Source organism: Phlebotomus papatasi, chromosome 1 (assembly GCF_024763615.1).
Source record: "Phlebotomus papatasi isolate M1 chromosome 1, Ppap_2.1, whole genome shotgun sequence".
NCBI classification, from domain to species: domain Eukaryota; kingdom Metazoa; phylum Arthropoda; class Insecta; order Diptera; family Psychodidae; genus Phlebotomus; species Phlebotomus papatasi.
This window is the reverse complement of record NC_077222.1, coordinates 21,742,232-21,760,742: the sequence shown is the minus strand read 5'-3', so window position 1 is coordinate 21,760,742 and position 18,511 is coordinate 21,742,232. Positions and strand designations below refer to the sequence as shown.

At 35.2% G+C, this 18,511-nt stretch overlaps 5 protein-coding genes across 7 annotated transcripts in view; 3 read left to right on the top strand and 2 right to left on the bottom strand.

Annotated features, from left to right (window-relative positions):
• The window catches only part of LOC129798183 (sodium/calcium exchanger 1), a 326,830-nt gene that overhangs the window by 34,332 nt on the left and 273,987 nt on the right, over positions 1-18,511 (bottom strand). The gene's annotated exons all lie outside the window — the stretch shown is intronic.
• LOC129798217 (probable cytochrome P450 6a14) lies at positions 990-6,326 on the bottom strand. Its single transcript, XM_055841245.1, has 2 exons — positions 5,191-6,326; positions 990-1,577 (listed from the first exon to the last, which is right to left on the bottom strand). The coding sequence occupies exons 1-2, from the start codon at positions 6,269-6,271 to the stop codon at positions 1,165-1,167; spliced, it is 1,494 nt and encodes a 497-aa protein (XP_055697220.1). The 5' UTR covers positions 6,272-6,326; the 3' UTR covers positions 990-1,164.
• On the top strand, positions 9,484-11,879 carry LOC129798200 (probable cytochrome P450 6a14). Its single transcript, XM_055841224.1, has 2 exons — positions 9,484-10,659; positions 10,725-11,879. Exons 1-2 carry the CDS (start codon positions 9,564-9,566, stop codon positions 11,138-11,140), a joined length of 1,512 nt encoding a protein of 503 aa, XP_055697199.1. The 5' UTR covers positions 9,484-9,563; the 3' UTR covers positions 11,141-11,879.
• Positions 11,950-15,257, top strand: LOC129798208 (cytochrome P450 6a9-like). The gene is made up of 2 exons (XM_055841230.1): positions 11,950-14,487; positions 14,558-15,257. The coding sequence occupies exons 1-2, from the start codon at positions 13,395-13,397 to the stop codon at positions 14,971-14,973; spliced, it is 1,509 nt and encodes a 502-aa protein (XP_055697205.1). The 5' UTR covers positions 11,950-13,394; the 3' UTR covers positions 14,974-15,257.
• LOC129798202 (cytochrome P450 6a9-like) lies at positions 15,517-18,292 on the top strand. The gene is made up of 2 exons (XM_055841226.1): positions 15,517-16,772; positions 17,167-18,292. Exons 1-2 carry the CDS (start codon positions 15,680-15,682, stop codon positions 17,583-17,585), a joined length of 1,512 nt encoding a protein of 503 aa, XP_055697201.1. The 5' UTR covers positions 15,517-15,679; the 3' UTR covers positions 17,586-18,292.

Genomic DNA, 18,511 nt, shown 5'->3' with positions numbered 1-18,511 from the left:
GTGTTTGATCAATTTGGGAATGGAAAAATAATTATAAAATTATATGTTAAAATAAATAATGCTTTACAAATAAAAAAATAAAATAAACAAATTAATTCATCGTGGAATTATAAAATCACGTAGAATTTATCCATAAACTAGTAATTATCCTACAAGATAGAATATTTAGGAAAATAAGAAAAAAAGAAAATAAAAGAAAAATTTGATGTTCGAAACTGCCGATTGATCTTTCAATTCACATGCACTGTGATGTGAATATGGGAAAAGACACATTGATTTTGCTATAAATTTAATAACTTTTTTCAATCATTCATCTTTTGATGCATTTGCAATGTTCGATATTTCAGCAAAAACCCAGCTAAAATGTTTGTATTTTCCATTTAAATTTAATTCGTTTATTTTAACAAAATTTCCATTTATTTTGATAAAACTCTTGTTATGTACTGCAGTTAATGCAGACTGCAAACATTGAAGCTTGTTTTCCATTTCGATCATGTCAGTGGTATTTTATTGGCGTAAATTGATTACTTCTGCTTGTGTTCCATTTGATATTCATAGGAGAAAATTGCTCTTTAAAATGCAGTGAAAATGAAAATTTCTCATATTGATGGAGAAAAATTGTTCAATTTTTCTGCAATACTCAACAATGGAGTGTTCAAAACAGAAAAATCTATTTTCAGCGAAATGCAGAAAAAGCTCAATATGTGCAATGAGCTTTTTACTTAACCGTACGGCTTCAAGATGGGAAAATCTATATAGTTGAGTGGGAATATTAAAGTTCGAGAGAATGATGGTGAATAATGACAAAAAATACCTTATTTGGTTCGGTGAGTTTGAGAAATTGACTTTAGATTGTGTTGTTTGCTTTCATTCTGGGTGGTACTTCCCCAGGCAGGTGTTTGTCTCACCTCAGTTTTCCCACACGCCCTTTTTGTTGTCTCAAAGGAGCTTTTGGGATGGTGGATGGTAGGGCGTGAAGAAACTAGTAATTTATTGCGTTTATTCGAAACATGATGTATATAATTTCCGCTGAACTTGATACAGCTAAAACTTTTCGAACATAAAGTTGGAATGTACGTGAATTGCTATAAAATGGATGAAGAGTGGGAAGTTTTAGGATTTAGAATGTGGTGGTATCCAGGAGATGGTATCTCATACCGCAAATTACCGTCGTTCCACTTTCAGCCATACTCCTGTGGTGTTAATGAACACAGATTTAGGATTAGGTCGAATGACTTTTGGTGTTCGTGGACATGGCGTAAATTTGTATCTTCGCAAAAGGGTAGCAATAGCCAGGAGAGTTTGCACCTGTCCAAGTTTGCGACCAATGCAGTACCTAGGGCCATCTCCAAAAGGCATGTAAGCTCTAGCAGGGATGTCTAAAATGTTTTCCGGGGAAAATCGACTGGGATCAAAGGCAGAAGGTTGAGGAAAGAATGCTGAGTCATTCTGGAAGCTCCACAGGGGAATGTAAAATAGCGTTCCTGCAGGAATTGTAACATCTGTACCAGGGATCCGATAATCAGCTACGGATTGTCTCTGAAGTAGATGGACAACTGGGTACTTTCTCACAGTTTCTGCAGATAGAAGGATCAGAGAATGTCTTAATATGCGGCCCTTTTCTACAGGTTAATCCAGGCATGTCATATACATTGGATTCAAAATTTCTGGTGTTCGTTAGGAGCAGCTTTTTCCTCAATTAAAAACTCAAAATTTTTCTCCAAAGCTTTCGACCCTTGGTATAGGTCTTTCTCAGTTTCAACTGAAAGTTTTAAATCCAATATAATCCATCAGATACCCCACCTATAGAATATCATACACATTTTTCTAAATTCAAACACGGGAGCCTGGGGTAGTTTGACACATGAATGACTTTCGAAAATATAAAATTTTTGGATCTTAAATAAATTAACCCTCTAATGGTGTTTTCTTTAATATGCGAAAAAAAGTTCTAAAACAATGTTTTCTAGGATAATTATGATCCAATAAAGTCGAAAAAACCATCCATTCTTCATTACCTCTTTTAGTTTAGGCGCTAGGTCAGAAAATATAAAAAAATTCTTGAAACTCTTTTTGCTTCTAAAATTCACATTTTCAGTAAAAAATAAATTTATTTTAGTCAGATAACTTTAAATCGGTATTTTTATGGAAATTGGAAATGAGTTTTTTTACACAATTATTTTTTGTTGCTCTTTCCTCTGACCTGTCACACAAAATTGGGAATAGTATCAAAACGAAGAGTCAAAATGTGTTAAAACTTTCAAGAGATGTTTATAAGACTATTACTGAGGACACTATAGCACTTTTAAATAAATAAAACCTTTATTGTCGCTGTAAATGTGATTTTTGTGAAGACCACCTGGAGGCGGTCTTACCCGTTAGAGGGTTAATATGAAGAATATGCTGTGTATTTTAAAATAATCAATACCCAAGATAAACTAGCTGCACTTAGGGGGTTATGTGTGTCAAGAAGACTAAACAAAGCATATGTAGCCGGGCGTTTGCCCTGAAAGATTCCTTAGGGAGACCAAGGCTTATGGCGGCCGACTACCCAGCAGCGACTCAGCTGTATGCTCCCAGCCGAACTCTTCCAGGCTACGTTACCGACTGACTGACAGTGTCCTCAATCCCAATCCCCCACACGGTTTTTTTCCACCTCATGGCGAAATAGACCCGGGCTAGTGGATTCATATTTCCCGCCTCTCGCTCCAAGCTAGGCCTTACTGGCGGTATAGTTGCGTTGCCCGGCGTGTGGGGATTGGCTGAACCGAGACACTGTCAGTCAGTCGATAACATGGCCTGGAAAAGTTCTGATGGGTGCACACACAGAGCTGGGTCGCTGTCGGGCAATTGGTCGTGATAAACCTTGGGCTCCATAAGGAGCCTTCCAGAGCGATAGCCCTAAAGAGGTTTCTAAAAATTGTCCAATAGAGTAGGGGAAACTAGGGTAAAAAGTCACAAATCGAAAACTTCAAAATTCAATATCTTCCCAGGTAAAAAAGATAGCAGCTCAAATTTTTTTCTATAGATAGCCTCCATAGACCTTCTTCAATGTTGTAAGTTTCTTAGAATTCGTACAAGAAATTTAGAAAATATAAAATGTCGAAATTTTTAGCCCTATTTTTGAAATATTTTCCTTGCAGAAGATAGCAATTATTACCTACTTATTTTCCAAAATTGATGCACTGGTGAATATTTCCTAAATAATTTGGATTCTTTGAATACGAATCCGCTATATATTTTAGAATTTCACAAAAGTTCTTTTCTCCAGAAATCCTCTTATTAAAAATAGCCACTTGGGGTAAAAAGTAACAAAAGGTATAGAGCAAAAAGTAACAAAAAAGCCAAGCAATTTCTGATGTCTCACGGCGAAAAGAAACGTCATTATCATGTCTCGCCGTTTGTTGTTTGCATTGGGCAAAAGATTTGTAGTCTTTTGTGTATTTTTCTCTTAAGTAGCTTGAAAAGCGCTTTTCTCGTTTTCTCACTTTTCTCGTAGAGAAAACGGTGTTTTACAAAGGTGTAGTTGAATAAATTTTCTATGATAATATGTCCTCTAGGTATATTTTCAAATTCACGGAAGCCCGTAATTAAGCGAATCAAAATATGATAATACCCCATGTCTGGTACTATTTGCCCCAGCATTTTTGAGAATGGTCACAAAATTACATTTTAGAAATCGGCTCGATAAATATATTTCCTTACAAAATAGAGGAAAATTACTTTCATAAACTTGTAGAACGGTAAATTTCCTATAAAACTGCGCTAATTAAAAATTTCTGAAGCGCTCGAGTAACTTGTAAAAAAATAAAATATCCGTTTTGTGACTTTTTGCCCCAGTCTCCCCTAAAGTGCGCTATTTTCGAACGACTCTAGCTTCGGATGACTCAATTTTTTCCAATGTTCCTGATGGATTCGAATCATAGCTCTTATCAGGAAACTGGAAGCATGGGAATAGCTATTAAAATATGAAAATATTAATGATCTAATTCATTAAAATCATATTGATAAAAATGAGATGTTCGAAGATTGAGTCATCCGAAGGTACCGTGCTTTTTCTTATGTAAATTGTAGGTCTGATGAAGAGGATATTTATCCTTTACACCTGATAGAAAAGGAAACTGTGAAAATTGAGAGAGGTTTAGTGGTTTTGTGGATACTCAATGGATTAAGTGGTAGAGCACTCGCTCTATGATGCAAGGTTCTTGGTTTCGAATCCCCTTTGGATTACGAGGAATTTTTCAGGGATTGCATTCAGTGAGCTTCACTGCAATTGATTTCACAGGGCATGGGATTGACAGCCCGGATAGCCCCATCACGTTTAAGAAAAAATAATAAACGTATTTCTAGAACAGAGGTGTGCAAGAACCGTTTGAAACCGAAAAAAACGTCAAATAAAGCTTGTTCGTCAATGGTCAAAACGCTACTTGAGCAAACTTATTTTGACGTTTATTCGATTTCAACGGTTCCTGCACACCTCTGGTCTAGAAATTCCTTTGCGGGAAGGCCTAGTTCCTCTATAGAATATTGTGCCAGCATTATTATTTATTCTTTATTCTGTAAAAGTGAAATTATTCTGTAGCTGGTCTTGATTAGCTTGAATAAAGTTCATTAATTTTGGCAAAAGAGTCTTGAATAAAATTTCACGTGCGTGAAACTGCCCCAGCCTTCCTTACATTTTTGGAACCAATTATTTTTAAGTCTTAATTAGAGATAACTCAGTGAGATCTACGTTGTAAATTAAATTGAAATTAGGTGCATTAGTGAGTTTCCTGTATCCATGACATCGGTATTTGCATTTGGTTTGAGGCAGAACATAGAATATTTGAATAATTTCAACAATAGTTTTCAATAGAAAATTATTTGAGTTGAGAGCTTTCAGCTGAATTTAAATTAGTATACTGATGGAGAACATATTCAATATGTAACTCCAGCTATAACGCTAGTAAAATCAATTATATTTATATCTCTAATGATAATAATGCCAGAAATAGGATGAGATTCGTTTTTGCATATTTGAGTGAATCAATGCACGAAATGAAATCTTGATGTACTTAATCTTATTACCTATCACTTGACAACTTTTTAATTTGATAAATTTTTTCAGGGATCCAATCGTCCCTGATTATGTGATGGGAATGGAATATATGAACATGCCTGGCGCAATAAGCTGAATTAGCGTATCCGTACCATTGAGAATTTGTGTGAGATACTTCATTCCCATTAGAGATTCATATGTGAGCTCATCCTCAGACACAGTGCTGAGAATTTCCTCATGAGCGAGCTCCTGAAGTTGTGGTTGGAGGGACAATTCAAAGAGACACGCTGTGATTGTGAGTGCCGAAGTCTCGAAGTTTGCAATGAAGAAGCCAAAGACTTGAGCGGCAATTTCATTAAAAGTCATCGTTCCCACTTCTTCAGTTGACTCCTCCAACTTCCCGTTCTTCCCAATCTGCATCATCATGTCAATGAGATCCCTTCTCACAGTACCAGTCATTTCACGATGCTTCATTGTCTCACGTAGAATACCCATGTAGAATTCTCTCGCCTCGGGAACGACAACTTTTACCCGCAGGAATCTCGCGATGTTGACGTAGGTGCTGCAGAGGAGGAATCTAATCAATTCCAGTGTTTTCATCTCCGTGAGAATTCGACGACCCATGCGAAAGAATACATTATCCTTCTCATTCAAGCTATTGCAGTCAATCCCAAAGGCACAGCTCCCAATTAAATCTGTCGTGAATCTTGAGGCAAATTCTACAGCATCAACCTCTGCACCTTCAAATGCTGCAAGTGATACCTCCAATTGTTTAGCTACGTGCCTCATAAGTGGAAACATTGTACTGATCTTGGCACTGGTAAAGGCTGGTCCAACCTTTTTGCGAATCTGACGCCATTTTTCACCTTCCAAGGCGAAAAGATGGGCTGTTAGGGGATCATCTCGTTCGTTGTAGTAGAAAAGTCCATGATCTGGGAAGGTCTTGAAATTCTTCACGAGGATATCATGAGCTACATCCAGGTCTAACACAAGAGCCACGGGTTTCAAGAAGAAGTAAATTCCCACAATGGGTGTCCGATCCTTGAAGCCATAGTACAGCTTGTCTATTATTTCTGATGAGTGATACTGAGTCCCTACCCCACGTAAACTCCCAAATGGAAATTCAGGAATAGGACCTAAAACACCAATTCTTTTCCAGAAGCTATATTTTCGATGAACAAATACCCAAGAAATCAATACGAATAAAACACTGAGTATCACACTCGTCAACATATTGACTTTAACTGAGAGATTCGCATTCAATCGCTAATGCTTTATCTGTGGGAAACTAATTTAGAATGCGAATGAGGTTGTAACCTACAGCGATTGATTAATCAATTGCCTCTATTTGCTCAGGGTTTAGCGGCGAATGAAAAGTTTCAAGAGATTCTAAAGTGCTCTCGATAGGGGACTGATGGGACATAACGTGTATAAATTGGAATACATGCCCAAAATTTTAAAGAAATTTATTCTCCATTGCAAATTTCGTCTATGTATCAGAATATTTTAAAAGAATTTCAAGTATTTGTAACCACTTCATTTTTCCATAATTCATTTATTTCCATTTATTATTGTTTAACAGAATGATTGGAATCATTTATCAATGAATAAAGGACATTTTATAGCGAAAATGCACAAATTTGAATAATTTATTTAAATGTATTTCAGCTGTGATTCTTGACAATTTCATATTATTTCATTGTAATTTTCAAAGTTTTTGTTTAAAGTCCTCTATCGCCGTCACTTCACAATATAAATGTATTCTTGAAGAGAGATGCAAAATGAACATAGTTTCAATGAATATTAATATTTGCGTATAATATTGCATTAATTAAACAACAATTTTATGGCTTCTCGTTCAAAAGCTATTGAAATATTATATTTTCAAGTTTGATGCTAAACACTTTCAATTTGTTTCTACGGAGCACATTAGAAGTTGTTTTTAAAAGTATGGGGGAATTTATTTAAATGCGGTACTCAGCGCATAGGGCAGGAATTTTTATATAAAATTGTACGTTTTACTGTTCCAAATTTACCGTGAGAGCAGTAGCGGAGACTGGGGCAGACTTAGTCAGGTATAGAATTAGACAATGCGCAGTGGGGTGTTGTAGTTTTTCTAGAAAGAATATCGAGCAAACTAATATTTATTCAAAGTAAATAACAGTTTGATTCCAGCACGTTTTTTGTAAAGACAAAGAAAAATTATTTGTTGAATAATTTTGCCCCGGTATCCTCTATAATCCCTCGATATTTGAGTTCTGAAAATTTACGTCTTCTAAACTTTCTGAGGACCACTTTTCTTAACATATCGTTGGTTGGGTCAACACCTGTGCTACCTGCATTATCTTTAGGAGTAACTGAGGCAACACTGCAATTTTGTAATTAGATATTAAACTTCAAAGATGACTTCAACTTCAAAGACTTTGAGTTTAAGATCATATTTTTGTATGATATGCCAAACGGCTATTACTTATATCACTGTTATATTTGTGATTGTCAAAATGCTCAGTAGCCGAATTTTACAATATCAAATTTGAGAATGAGATTTTCAAATTTGAGAATCCTATTCTCAAACTCACACTACTCAGAATACTCACATTGATTTGAGAACGTTTTGTTCGAAAAATCGCACGCAAATCGAACAATAAGATGCTCAATCATATTGCAATATTCATAAAAAATAATAAATAGTATCATTTTAGGTGTTTTTGAATATATTTGTTTTTAGTAAATGTGAAAGATGAAAAGGTTGAGTTTACTCAATTATCAAACTCAAACTTTTTTGTTCAAACTCACACAATTTTACTCACATTGAGTTCAAACTCAACTCACATTGGAGACGCTCAGAGCAAGAGTGGTCTCCATTGTATGCCATTCCCTATTAAAACGGTCTACTTTTGCTCTGAGCATCTCATTGTGCAAGTTGCATGCGATTTTTCGAACAAAACGTTCTCAAATCAATGTGAGTAGTGTGAGTTTGAGATTATGATTCTCACATTTGAAAATCTTATTCTCATATTTGATATTGTAAAATTCGGCTACAGAATTAAGTTTATAATGCCCAGCGCACAATAACTTTTATTTTGCAAACATGTTTTTGACATTGCAATGAGAGTGAATGAGATCTAGATCTAGTCATCTTGCTCACTCCTATAGAAAATTTTGAAAACATGTTTACAAACAAAATTTATTGTGCGTTGGGCATAAATCTAAATTTTATATATTTTTCTTATTTTTTTTATTTACTGCTTCTTTTCCTGCATTATAAGAAGTTACAGGTTTAAACTAATACATTCATTTGAATAAAATATTGTATTTTCAAAGAAAACTAATGTATAATAATATATATTAAAATTAAAGAATAATTTTTAAATAAGAACTTTTATTCTCTGAAAAATGTTCCTACAGTCTTTCATTTGCCCTAACTTCTTTGAGCAGTTGATATTCGACAATAAACAATAATCATAGGAAAATTAAAATTCACGAATTTAAACGTAGAATGTTCTTAAACTTATTTAGATCTTACTTAACCATTTAAGGACGAGAGGGTCAAAAATTAGGGGACAGAAAATCACTTTTAAAAGCAAAACCGAACTTTAGAAGGCCATAGGAAATCTTTCATTTTTGAGTCACCGGTGACTCAATCGTCCTTAAAGGGTTAAAGTAGAACTTGGCATTGAGACTTCTTCACTTATTCGAAGAACACCAGAATTTTTTCCTGGTGTTTTATACATTTTTAACAGCATTTCTTGTAATAGTTAGTATTACTAAAGGTTCTAACACAAATTTTTATTCAAACTACTAAAAATAGGGTGAAAAGTATCACGTTTGAATTGGAGCAGCTTTGCAATTAGGTTTTTTCTCTCATTTTTAAATGGAACTGAGCCGTATGATAATGTAATTTAGCTGGAGCTAAATTATATCGTAATAATGTTCAGTTTCATTTAAAAATAATAGAAAAAACTTTAATTTCAAAGCTGTCCCAATTCATAGGTGCCCCACTTCCCTCTATTTGTTCTTTTCGTAGTTCATATCGCGTTATTATCACCAAAATAATTTCTAAAAATATCGCTTACGAGAAATTCTTGTCCCTGTCATGAGGTATTCAGCTGTAAAATCACTTTCATTATTAAATATCCCTGTAAAACGTACCGATTGAAGAGTTCAAGTATTTGTTTTAATTTAAAAAAAGGAAAAGTTTACGGATGTAAGATAACAGGTGATATACTAGACGTTACATATATTGCGAGATATGAGAGCTTTAAATAAGCTCTCTTAAATACATAAGCTTGTGGATATGATTATTTCACTCGAGGTGTATAAGTAACAGATTTTTATATGTGGAAAAAGATCTCACACTCTAACATATCATGCGTATATGTTTAGAGAGAAACACAAGCATAACAAAATTAATGTATTGGAGGTATATAAAAGTTAAATTTTGGCTGCTGTTCAGATATTTGCGAGCAAGACACGGTATTGAACAAGTGATAATTTTTTTTCTGCTGAATTTAAAAGTGAAAAAATGCTTTACGCAACATTCTTATCAGTTTTCGTGACAATTGCAATAGTCGGATACTTTTATGTTAAGAAGAAATACAAGTACTGGGAGGAACGTGGAATTCCCTACTTGAAACCAACATTTCCTCTAGGAACTTCATCGGGTATTGGATTTAAGAAGCATGTGAGTCAAGTGTTCCAAGAGACATATCGTGAATTAAAGGGGAAAGATGTTGTTGGTGGAATGTACTTCTTAACTGAACCGAGTTTACTTGCATTGGATTTGGACTTTATAAAAACAATTCTTGTGAAAGATTTCCAGTATTTTCACGATCGTGGAGTCTATGTGAATGAACGAGATGATCCCTTGTCGGCACATCTCTTCGGAATTACCGGACAAAAGTGGAAGGTCATGAGGAGTAAACTAAGTCCAACCTTTACATCCGGGAAAATGAAAATGATGCACAGTACTATCATTGCCGTATCTAAAGAGTTTGAACTATTTTTGAAGCCGTATGCAAAGGGAATTGAAGAAGTAGAGATGAGAGAAATCCTTGCCCGTTTCACAACAGATATCATTGGGAATTGTGCTTTTGGTGTGGAATGCAACAGTCTCAAAGATCCAAATACAGAAATCCGTCGACTGGGAAAGAAATTTTTTGAATTTGGTGGACCTATTGGTATAATGAAAGCCATTGTTGCAACGGCATTTCCTAAATTTGCAAAAAAATTTAGATTGAAAATAACCCCAGATGATGTCACGAGCTTTTTCATGGATCTACTGAGAGATACCATTGACTACAGAGAGAAGAATAATGTCAAGAGAAATGATTTCTTATCACTGCTCATTCAATTGAAGAACACCGGAAAGCTTGAAGGAGACGATGTGGATCTAGGAAAAATAACATTTGAAGAACTTGCAGCTCAAACTTTTCTATTCTTCGGTGCTGGGTTTGAAACATCTTCATCCACAATGGCTTTTGCTCTCTACGAACTAGCTCTCAATCAAGATATTCAGGATCGGGTTAGGGAAGAAATTCATTCGGTTTTAGAGAAACATGACGGAGAGTTCACATATGACGCCTGCATGGAACTTAAATACCTGGATAGGGCTATCCAAGGTGAGATTAGTGAGAGTTCTATCACAAGTTATGTTATTAATTTGTGATTCTTTCTTTTAAAACAGAAACTTTGAGGAAATATCCAGTTGTTGACAACCTCATCAGGAAGACAACAAATGATTACCCAATTCCAGGAACAAATCACGTCATAAAGAAAGGTACAGGGATAGGAATTCCTGTCTATGCTATCCAACGTGATCCAGAAATCTATCCGAATCCCGAAAGATTCGATCCGGATCGTTTTACAGAGGAAAACATCAGCAAACGCCATCCATTTGCTTGGTTGCCGTTTGGGGAAGGTCCCAGATCCTGTATCGGAATGAGGTTCGGCATGATGCAAACTAGGGTTGGATTGGCTACACTGATCAATAAGTACAGAATCAACGTTACTCAGAAGACTCCAATTCCAATAAAATTTTCACCTAGTAGTGCATTTCTATCGGTTCCGGGTGGAATGTGGCTGAGAATTGAAGAAGTTTAAGTTAATATGGATATCTAATTAAAGCTTCAATATTAATTTTATCATAAAAATAGTCCTGTAGGGGAATTCTGTAATTTTCGTGGCATTGTCACGCGTGAGTTCGAAACCTGACAATGCCAATCGGGCTTTTTTGTCATATCATATGAGTTCGAAAATGCAATTCACTGATTTTTGAATGAAATATCTTTACTTAGTGATATTATGCAAATACAGTCTGTCTTGGTTGATTTGTTATAACAAAATTCATTGTCATTTGAATTGCCAGAAATCTCAAATATGTGACTTCTGACAATGTCACGTGAGCTGAAATGGCAATATCACGTCTACAGAATCGCATTTTCGAAAAATATCTCTTGAGATTCAAACCCAATTTGTCATATGGCATTGCCAGGGCGTTACAGAATTCCTCTCCTGGATTGTATGAGAAGACCAAAGCATTTTTATTAGAAAAGAGAGAAAAATAATTTTCGAAAAGCTTTGAAGATTATCTTTTTATAGAGTTTATCGTTTTGTTTTCAATATTAGATTGCTTTAAAGAAATATTTTGTAATCAAGTGGCTTTCACAAAATAAATTTCAAAGGAACCGCTAAAACAGAATTCACATTTTTTAGAAACAATAAGTCAATCTTTTTTCATATTTTAAATTTTAAGGGCAGAATCACATTGACAATAAAATGCTCGCTGTAGCCTCACCGTATTTCGTTAATTTACGCATTTTCATTGCAATTCTTATGCAAATTTTCCATTACCATATTACCTTATCTCATACTCGGTGGCACTAGGTGAAAATAATATAAGAAAATTAAAGAAATCAAACGAAAATTCGATAAACGATGAGCAAAAAAAACTGTACGATTAATTTCTCGTATAATTTATTTTGCTCACCGTTTATCGCATTTTCGTTTTATTCCTTCAATTAGGTGTGATTCCTTCTAATCTCACCTATTTTCTTATATTATTTTCACCTAGTGCCACCGAGTATGAGATAAGGTAATACAGTAATCGAGAATTTCCGTAAGAATTGCAATGAAAATGCGTAAATTAACGAAATACGGTGAACATATTACTGTCAATATGATTCTGCTCTAAATATTATTATTTTTTTAATTGAGTGCTCTCTTATAAATATAGACAGTCACAGAATAAACTAATATTATATATCATAGATACTCTAGTTTGAATACAATATGACTTTTTCAAGAACAATTAATGTTAATTAATCCTTACGCTTTTGTTTTGACTAAAAATAAAGAAATATGATTTAAAAAGGGAAAACTTTTCCTATTTTCGGCGATTTTTCAGAGAAATTTTATTAGGTTTCATATGTATAAGTATAATGTGTTCCTGATTTTCTTTTAGTAGGTATTTTGCGGAGTTTACGGTCAGGGGCCCTGGAATAATGCATTGTTCGTTCTGAGAAGCCCATAATTCGTAGCTTCATTCTCCCCATTTCACGATCAAACCCAGACTGCTCCCCTCTTTCACGACCACCCTGTTGCAGTATCATTTTAGAGAGATGAAGTGACTCACGACTTTCAAATTATGACCATTGCAAACTTAATTAAAGAACTTAAAACTTTTTAAAACTTCTTCTAATCAAGATTACTCTGAAATTTTTGGACGACTTTCAACATTTTCATATCAATTTCTTTATACGTATCTCATATCATTGCATTTGGTTTAAATAACTTGGAAAACTGAGGTAGGAAAAGCTAATGCAAATTATTTTATTAGAATATAATATCAATTATTATTGCATAATGGTTTGGTTTAAGAAAGAATTTCGCGATAAAGTGATTAAGATAGGAATTTCTTTCCTTTTGTTGATTTCTCCGAGTCACGGTTAGTCATCGCATTATAATTAATGAATCTTGTTTTCACTGTACGCGTATCTTAAATTTTAGATCGACAGCCAAGCCTCTTATACGAGGTAGACATGACGACCAAACAAACTTGCCATATCATCTTCATCACATTGCAGATGATTAAATGAAGTTGTGTTGTTGCTCATATTTTTCTCACAACAACAATAAATTTCAACGATCAGCCAAAATATTGCGTATCCCTTACTCGCTACTTTACCAACTGTAAATATCAGCAAAAATAATACTACCATGAAGTTACCAATACCTCTTTGAAACCCTAACTGTCTATAAAATAGTCAAATTTGCTCAACTCATGAGCTAGTATCTGACTGATCGTGAAGTGGAAGGTATCGTGGAAATTTGTGCTTATATTCATTATCCAAAAATCATGGATTGGAATTTAGTTTTGGTGTCTGTTGTTACCATTCTGGTGGCAGGATATTTGTACGTGAAGAAGAAGTTCCAGTACTGGGAAGAAAAGGGAGTTCCTTATGTAAAACCCATATTCCCATTCGGAATTTTGAAAGAGATGGGTAGTACTAAACATTCAAGCGAGATTTTCACAGAAGCATACAAAGAACTCAAGGGCAAAAATGCTTTTGGAGGTGTTTACTTCTTCACAAAGCCCGTTGTTATTCCAACAGATTTGGAACTAATGAGAAATATTTTCGTGAAGGATTTCCAGTATTTCACTGACAGGGGATTCTATGTCAATGAAAAAGATGATCCTCTATCTGGTCATCTCTTCGCCTTAACTGGACAACGTTGGAGGAATTTAAGGAACAAACTAAGCCCTACTTTCACTTCTGGAAAAATGAAAATGATGCACAGCACAATTATTGCAGTTGCCAAAGAATTCCAGAATTATTTAGAACCATTTGCCGAAAAGAAGGAAACGATTGAAATGAAGGATGTCCTTTCGCGATTTACAACTGATGTTATTGGAAATTGTGCTTTTGGAATTGAATGTAACAGTCTCAAACAACCGGACACGGAATTTCGTAGAATTGGAAAGAAAGTATTTGACTTTTCAGCCTTTGAAACGCTTCGCTTTTTATTCCTTGTGATGTTCCAAGATTTGGGTCGTCTGATGAAAATGAAAATTAACAAGCCCGAAGTGTCTGATTTCTTCATGAGGCTTCTCAAAGAAACCACTGAGTATCGTGAGAAGAACGATGTGAAGAGGAATGATTTCCTCTCACTTTTACTTCAGATCAAGAATACAGGAAAACTCGAAGGTGATGATACGGATTTAGGAAAAATGACCTTTGAAGAATTGGCTGCACAAACGTTTTTGTTTTTCATTGCGGGCTTTGAAACTTCCTCTTCCACTATGAACTTTGCCCTCTATGAACTAGCTCAACATCAGGATATTCAGGACAGAGCGAGAGAGGAAGTGAATGGTATTTTGAACAAATACAATGGTGAATACACTTATGAAGCTTGTATGGAGATGAAATATCTCGATCAAATTATCCATGGTAAGTTCCTGCATGTTTGATTAAGTCAATTAATTGTTATTCTAAATAACTTTACTTCGTTTTACTTCAGAAACTCTCAGGAAGTATCCCATTGTGGACAATCTATTCAGAGTTTGCGGACAGGATTACCAAGTTCCTGGCACCAAACATGTGATTGAGAAGGGAACATTAGTAGCAATTCCGGTTTATGGATTTCATCATGATCCTGAAATCTATCCGGATCCTGAGAAATTTGATCCGGATCGCTTTACCGATGAAAACATCAAGAGCCGACATCCCTATGCTTGGATTCCCTTCGGAGAAGGTCCTAGGATTTGTGTGGGATTGCGGTTCGGCATGATGCAAACAAGGGTTGGATTGGCCAATCTGCTTTCGAAATATCGAGTTAAGACGACACCAAAGACACCAATTCCTTTAGTTTTGGATCCGAGCGGTGCTGTACTTACCCCTAAGGGTGGAATGTGGTTACAAGTGGAAAAGGTTTAATTAAACGATGGATGACCATTTGATATTTTGTCGTGTGAAATCAATTAACTTAAAATGATATTCTTTGTATGATGATTTGTAAAATTAATGCAGAGTCACTGTAATATAAAAATCATGTACTATCTAGCTTTGGTCAAAGACAAATAAATTTTTCCAGAAAATTTTATCTTATCTATTAAATTCTTGCTAAAATTTATCTATATGTACTTATGTAATTTATAAATATTTGTATATGTATTTTTCAAAGTATTCTAAATATTAAATAGAAATTTAATGTTAATGGATTTGATGATGAAGCATAAACTTAAAATTTAAAATTACTTCCTAACGCTCTTCAACTTCAGCTCTAAATCGAATTTTCAGACAGTTCGAGTTAGTCTACATAATTTCACCTACACAAGCTGATCTGGGTTTACTTCTGATTTTACTATGTACAGCCCGAACACAACAACAAAGATTTATCTACATTGCAATCAAATGCTTTCAGTGAGCAGCCAAAAAATCATGTATACCTAATTAAGTCATCCATTGGCTTACCCAGGAGTACGATGTCTTTGTAAAAAATACTATCACGACTTCACCAATACTTTTTTGATATACAAGTTTGTATAAAATGGTCAAACTTGCTCAACTTGTGTAATAGTGTCTGAGTGATCGTGAACTGGAAGGCATCGAAAGTTGGTTTAATTTTCATTTTCCGGAAAAAATGGATTGGTATCTAGTTTTGATATCCTTTGTTACACTCCTAGTAGCAGGATATTTGTACGTGAAGAAGAAGTTCCAGTACTGGGAGGAAAAGGGAGTGCCTTACGTGAAACCGCAATTTCCATTCGGCATTCTGAAGGGCATGGGCAGTACTAAACACTCAAGCCAGATTTTCTCTGAAGCATACAAAGAACTCAAGGGCAGAAATACCTTTGGAGGTGTTTATTTTTTCACACAGCCCGTTGTTATTCCAACAGATTTGGAACTTTTGAAAAATATTTTCGTGAAGGATTTCCAGTATTTCACTGACAGGGGATTCTATGTCAATGAAAAAGATGATCCTCTATCTGGTAACTTATTTGCCCTATCTGGACAACGTTGGAGGAATTTAAGGAACAAACTAAGTCCTACTTTCACTTCTGGAAAAATGAAGATGATGCACAGCACAATTATTGCAGTTGCCAAAGAATTCCAGAACTATTTAGAACCATTTGCCGAAAAGAAGGAAACGATCGAAATGAAGGATGTTTTTGCACGATTTACAACTGATATCATTGGAACTTGTGCCTTTGGAGTAGAATGCAATAGTCTCAAAGAACCAGACACAGAGTTTCGCAGAATTGGAAAGAGAATTTTTGAGGTTACACCCTTTGAGATGATCCGTCTTTTATTTCTATTGAATTTTCAAGATTTTGGTCGTATGATGAGAATGAAATTTAACAAACCCGATGTGTCTGAGTTTTTCATGCGACTCCTCAAAGAAACCACTGAATATCGTGAAAAGAACAATGTGAAGAGGAATGATTTCCTCTCACTTTTACTACAGATAAAGAACACGGGAAAACTTGAAGGTGATGATACGGATTTGGGGAAAATGACCTTTGAAGAATTGGCCGCACAAACGTTCCTGTTTTTCGCTGCGGGATATGAAACCTCTTCATCGACTATGACATTTGCTCTCTATGAACTAGCTCAACATCAGGATATTCAGAACAGGGCCAGAGAGGAAGTCATTAGTATTTTGAAGAAATACAACGGTGAATACACTTACGAAGCTTGCATGGAAATGAAATATCTTGATCGAATCATTAATGGTTAGTATTTAATAATTCAAAATCTTAAATCGTGGTTATATTGCTTATTTTTAATGGGAACTGGCGTGATTTTCTTGATAGGGAGTGTATCCGGTGTTCGCCAGTGGGAAAAGTGGTCACCCTGAGAGGAAAACACTTTTTTGGTCTTGCCCAGAGCTTTCTGTCCCAATATGGACCTTCTTCAGTGGTCGACTAAATTATGTTTTCGCAGCTCCGATCCCTGAGAAAAGCTGCGAAAACACTCGACCACTGAAGAAGGTCCATATTGGGACCGAAAGCTCTGGGCAAGACCAAAAAAGTGTTTTCCTCTTAGGGTGACCACTTTTCCCACTGGCGAACACTGGATACACTCTCTATCAAGTATATTGCTTATGTTTACTTTATTTCACTTTAGAAACCCTTAGGAAGTATCCTGTTATACCCAACTTAATTAGAGTTTGCCATAAGGATTATCAAGTTCCGGATACCAAACATATTATTGAAAAAGGAACATCGGTGCAAATTCCGATTTATGCAATTCATCATGATCCCGAATTCTATCCGGATCCTGACAAATTTGATCCCGAAAGATTCACTGAAGAAAATATGAAAAACCGGAATTCTTGTGCTTGGATCCCTTTCGGAGATGGACCTAGGAATTGCGTTGGAATGCGGTTCGGCATGATGCAAACAAGGGTTGGATTGGCGAATCTGCTTTCTAAATACCGAGTAAAGACCTCACCTAAGACACCAATTCCAATGGTAATGGATCCTCAGACTGTTGTGCTTAGCCCTAAGGGCGGAATGTGGTTACATGTGGAGAAAGTTAATTAAGTGGATGACCGTTAGAAATTCTGTAGTTCGGAATCAAATAGCATACCCCAGTGAGCACAGTTAGCTGAAAAAAGCAGCATCTTCAATATATTTTTGCTGAGTTGATCAACAAAAATATACTAACCGGTCAGCAATTATCTAAAAAAAAGTTCTAACCAAATATATGGTAATGGCACCGCCTCGCGAGTGTCGTTTTATGGTTAGCAGAATTCAACTGAAAATAGGGGGAAGTGGGGACCTTTGAATTGGGGCAGCTTTGAAATTGAGCTTTTTTCTCCTATTTTTAAATAAAACTGGACCTTATTATGACATAATTTAGGTCAACAAACCAATTGCGATGCTAAATTACATCATGATAAGCCTCAATTCCATTTGAAAATAGGAGAAAAAGCCCAATTTCAAAGCTGCCCCAATTCAAAGGTGCCCCACTTCCCCCCTACTAATAAATAATTTCAGTCTAATTGAAATCAGTTAGCATTTGGCGCTCGATGGGAATTTAGAAAAAAACTCAATGCGGCTTTTTAAAATCAATGCTGTGTCACTGTTAATAATACAAAAAAAATTGCTTTGTTATGTTTATCAGTAGACAAATAAAGACTTCAAGATTAATGTATCTAATCTTTCTAATCTAAAATTTATCGCAACATTTAAATAAATTCAACATCACTGTGTATGATATTTCGCAAATAAATCCTAAAAATTTGGAATGATCCTGTTTGTAACTTTTAATTCTTGTACTGAAAATTTCCAAGTCATCAAACTTCAACTTTAAAACGAGTTCTAAAGCATTTCAAATTGGATTACGTTAGGAATCTCACCTATTACATTAAGAAGTTCTAGGCATATCATTGGTTCAACTAACACAACAATGAGAAATTATTTACATTACAATGAAATGCTTTTAGTGATCATCCAAAAAATCAGTT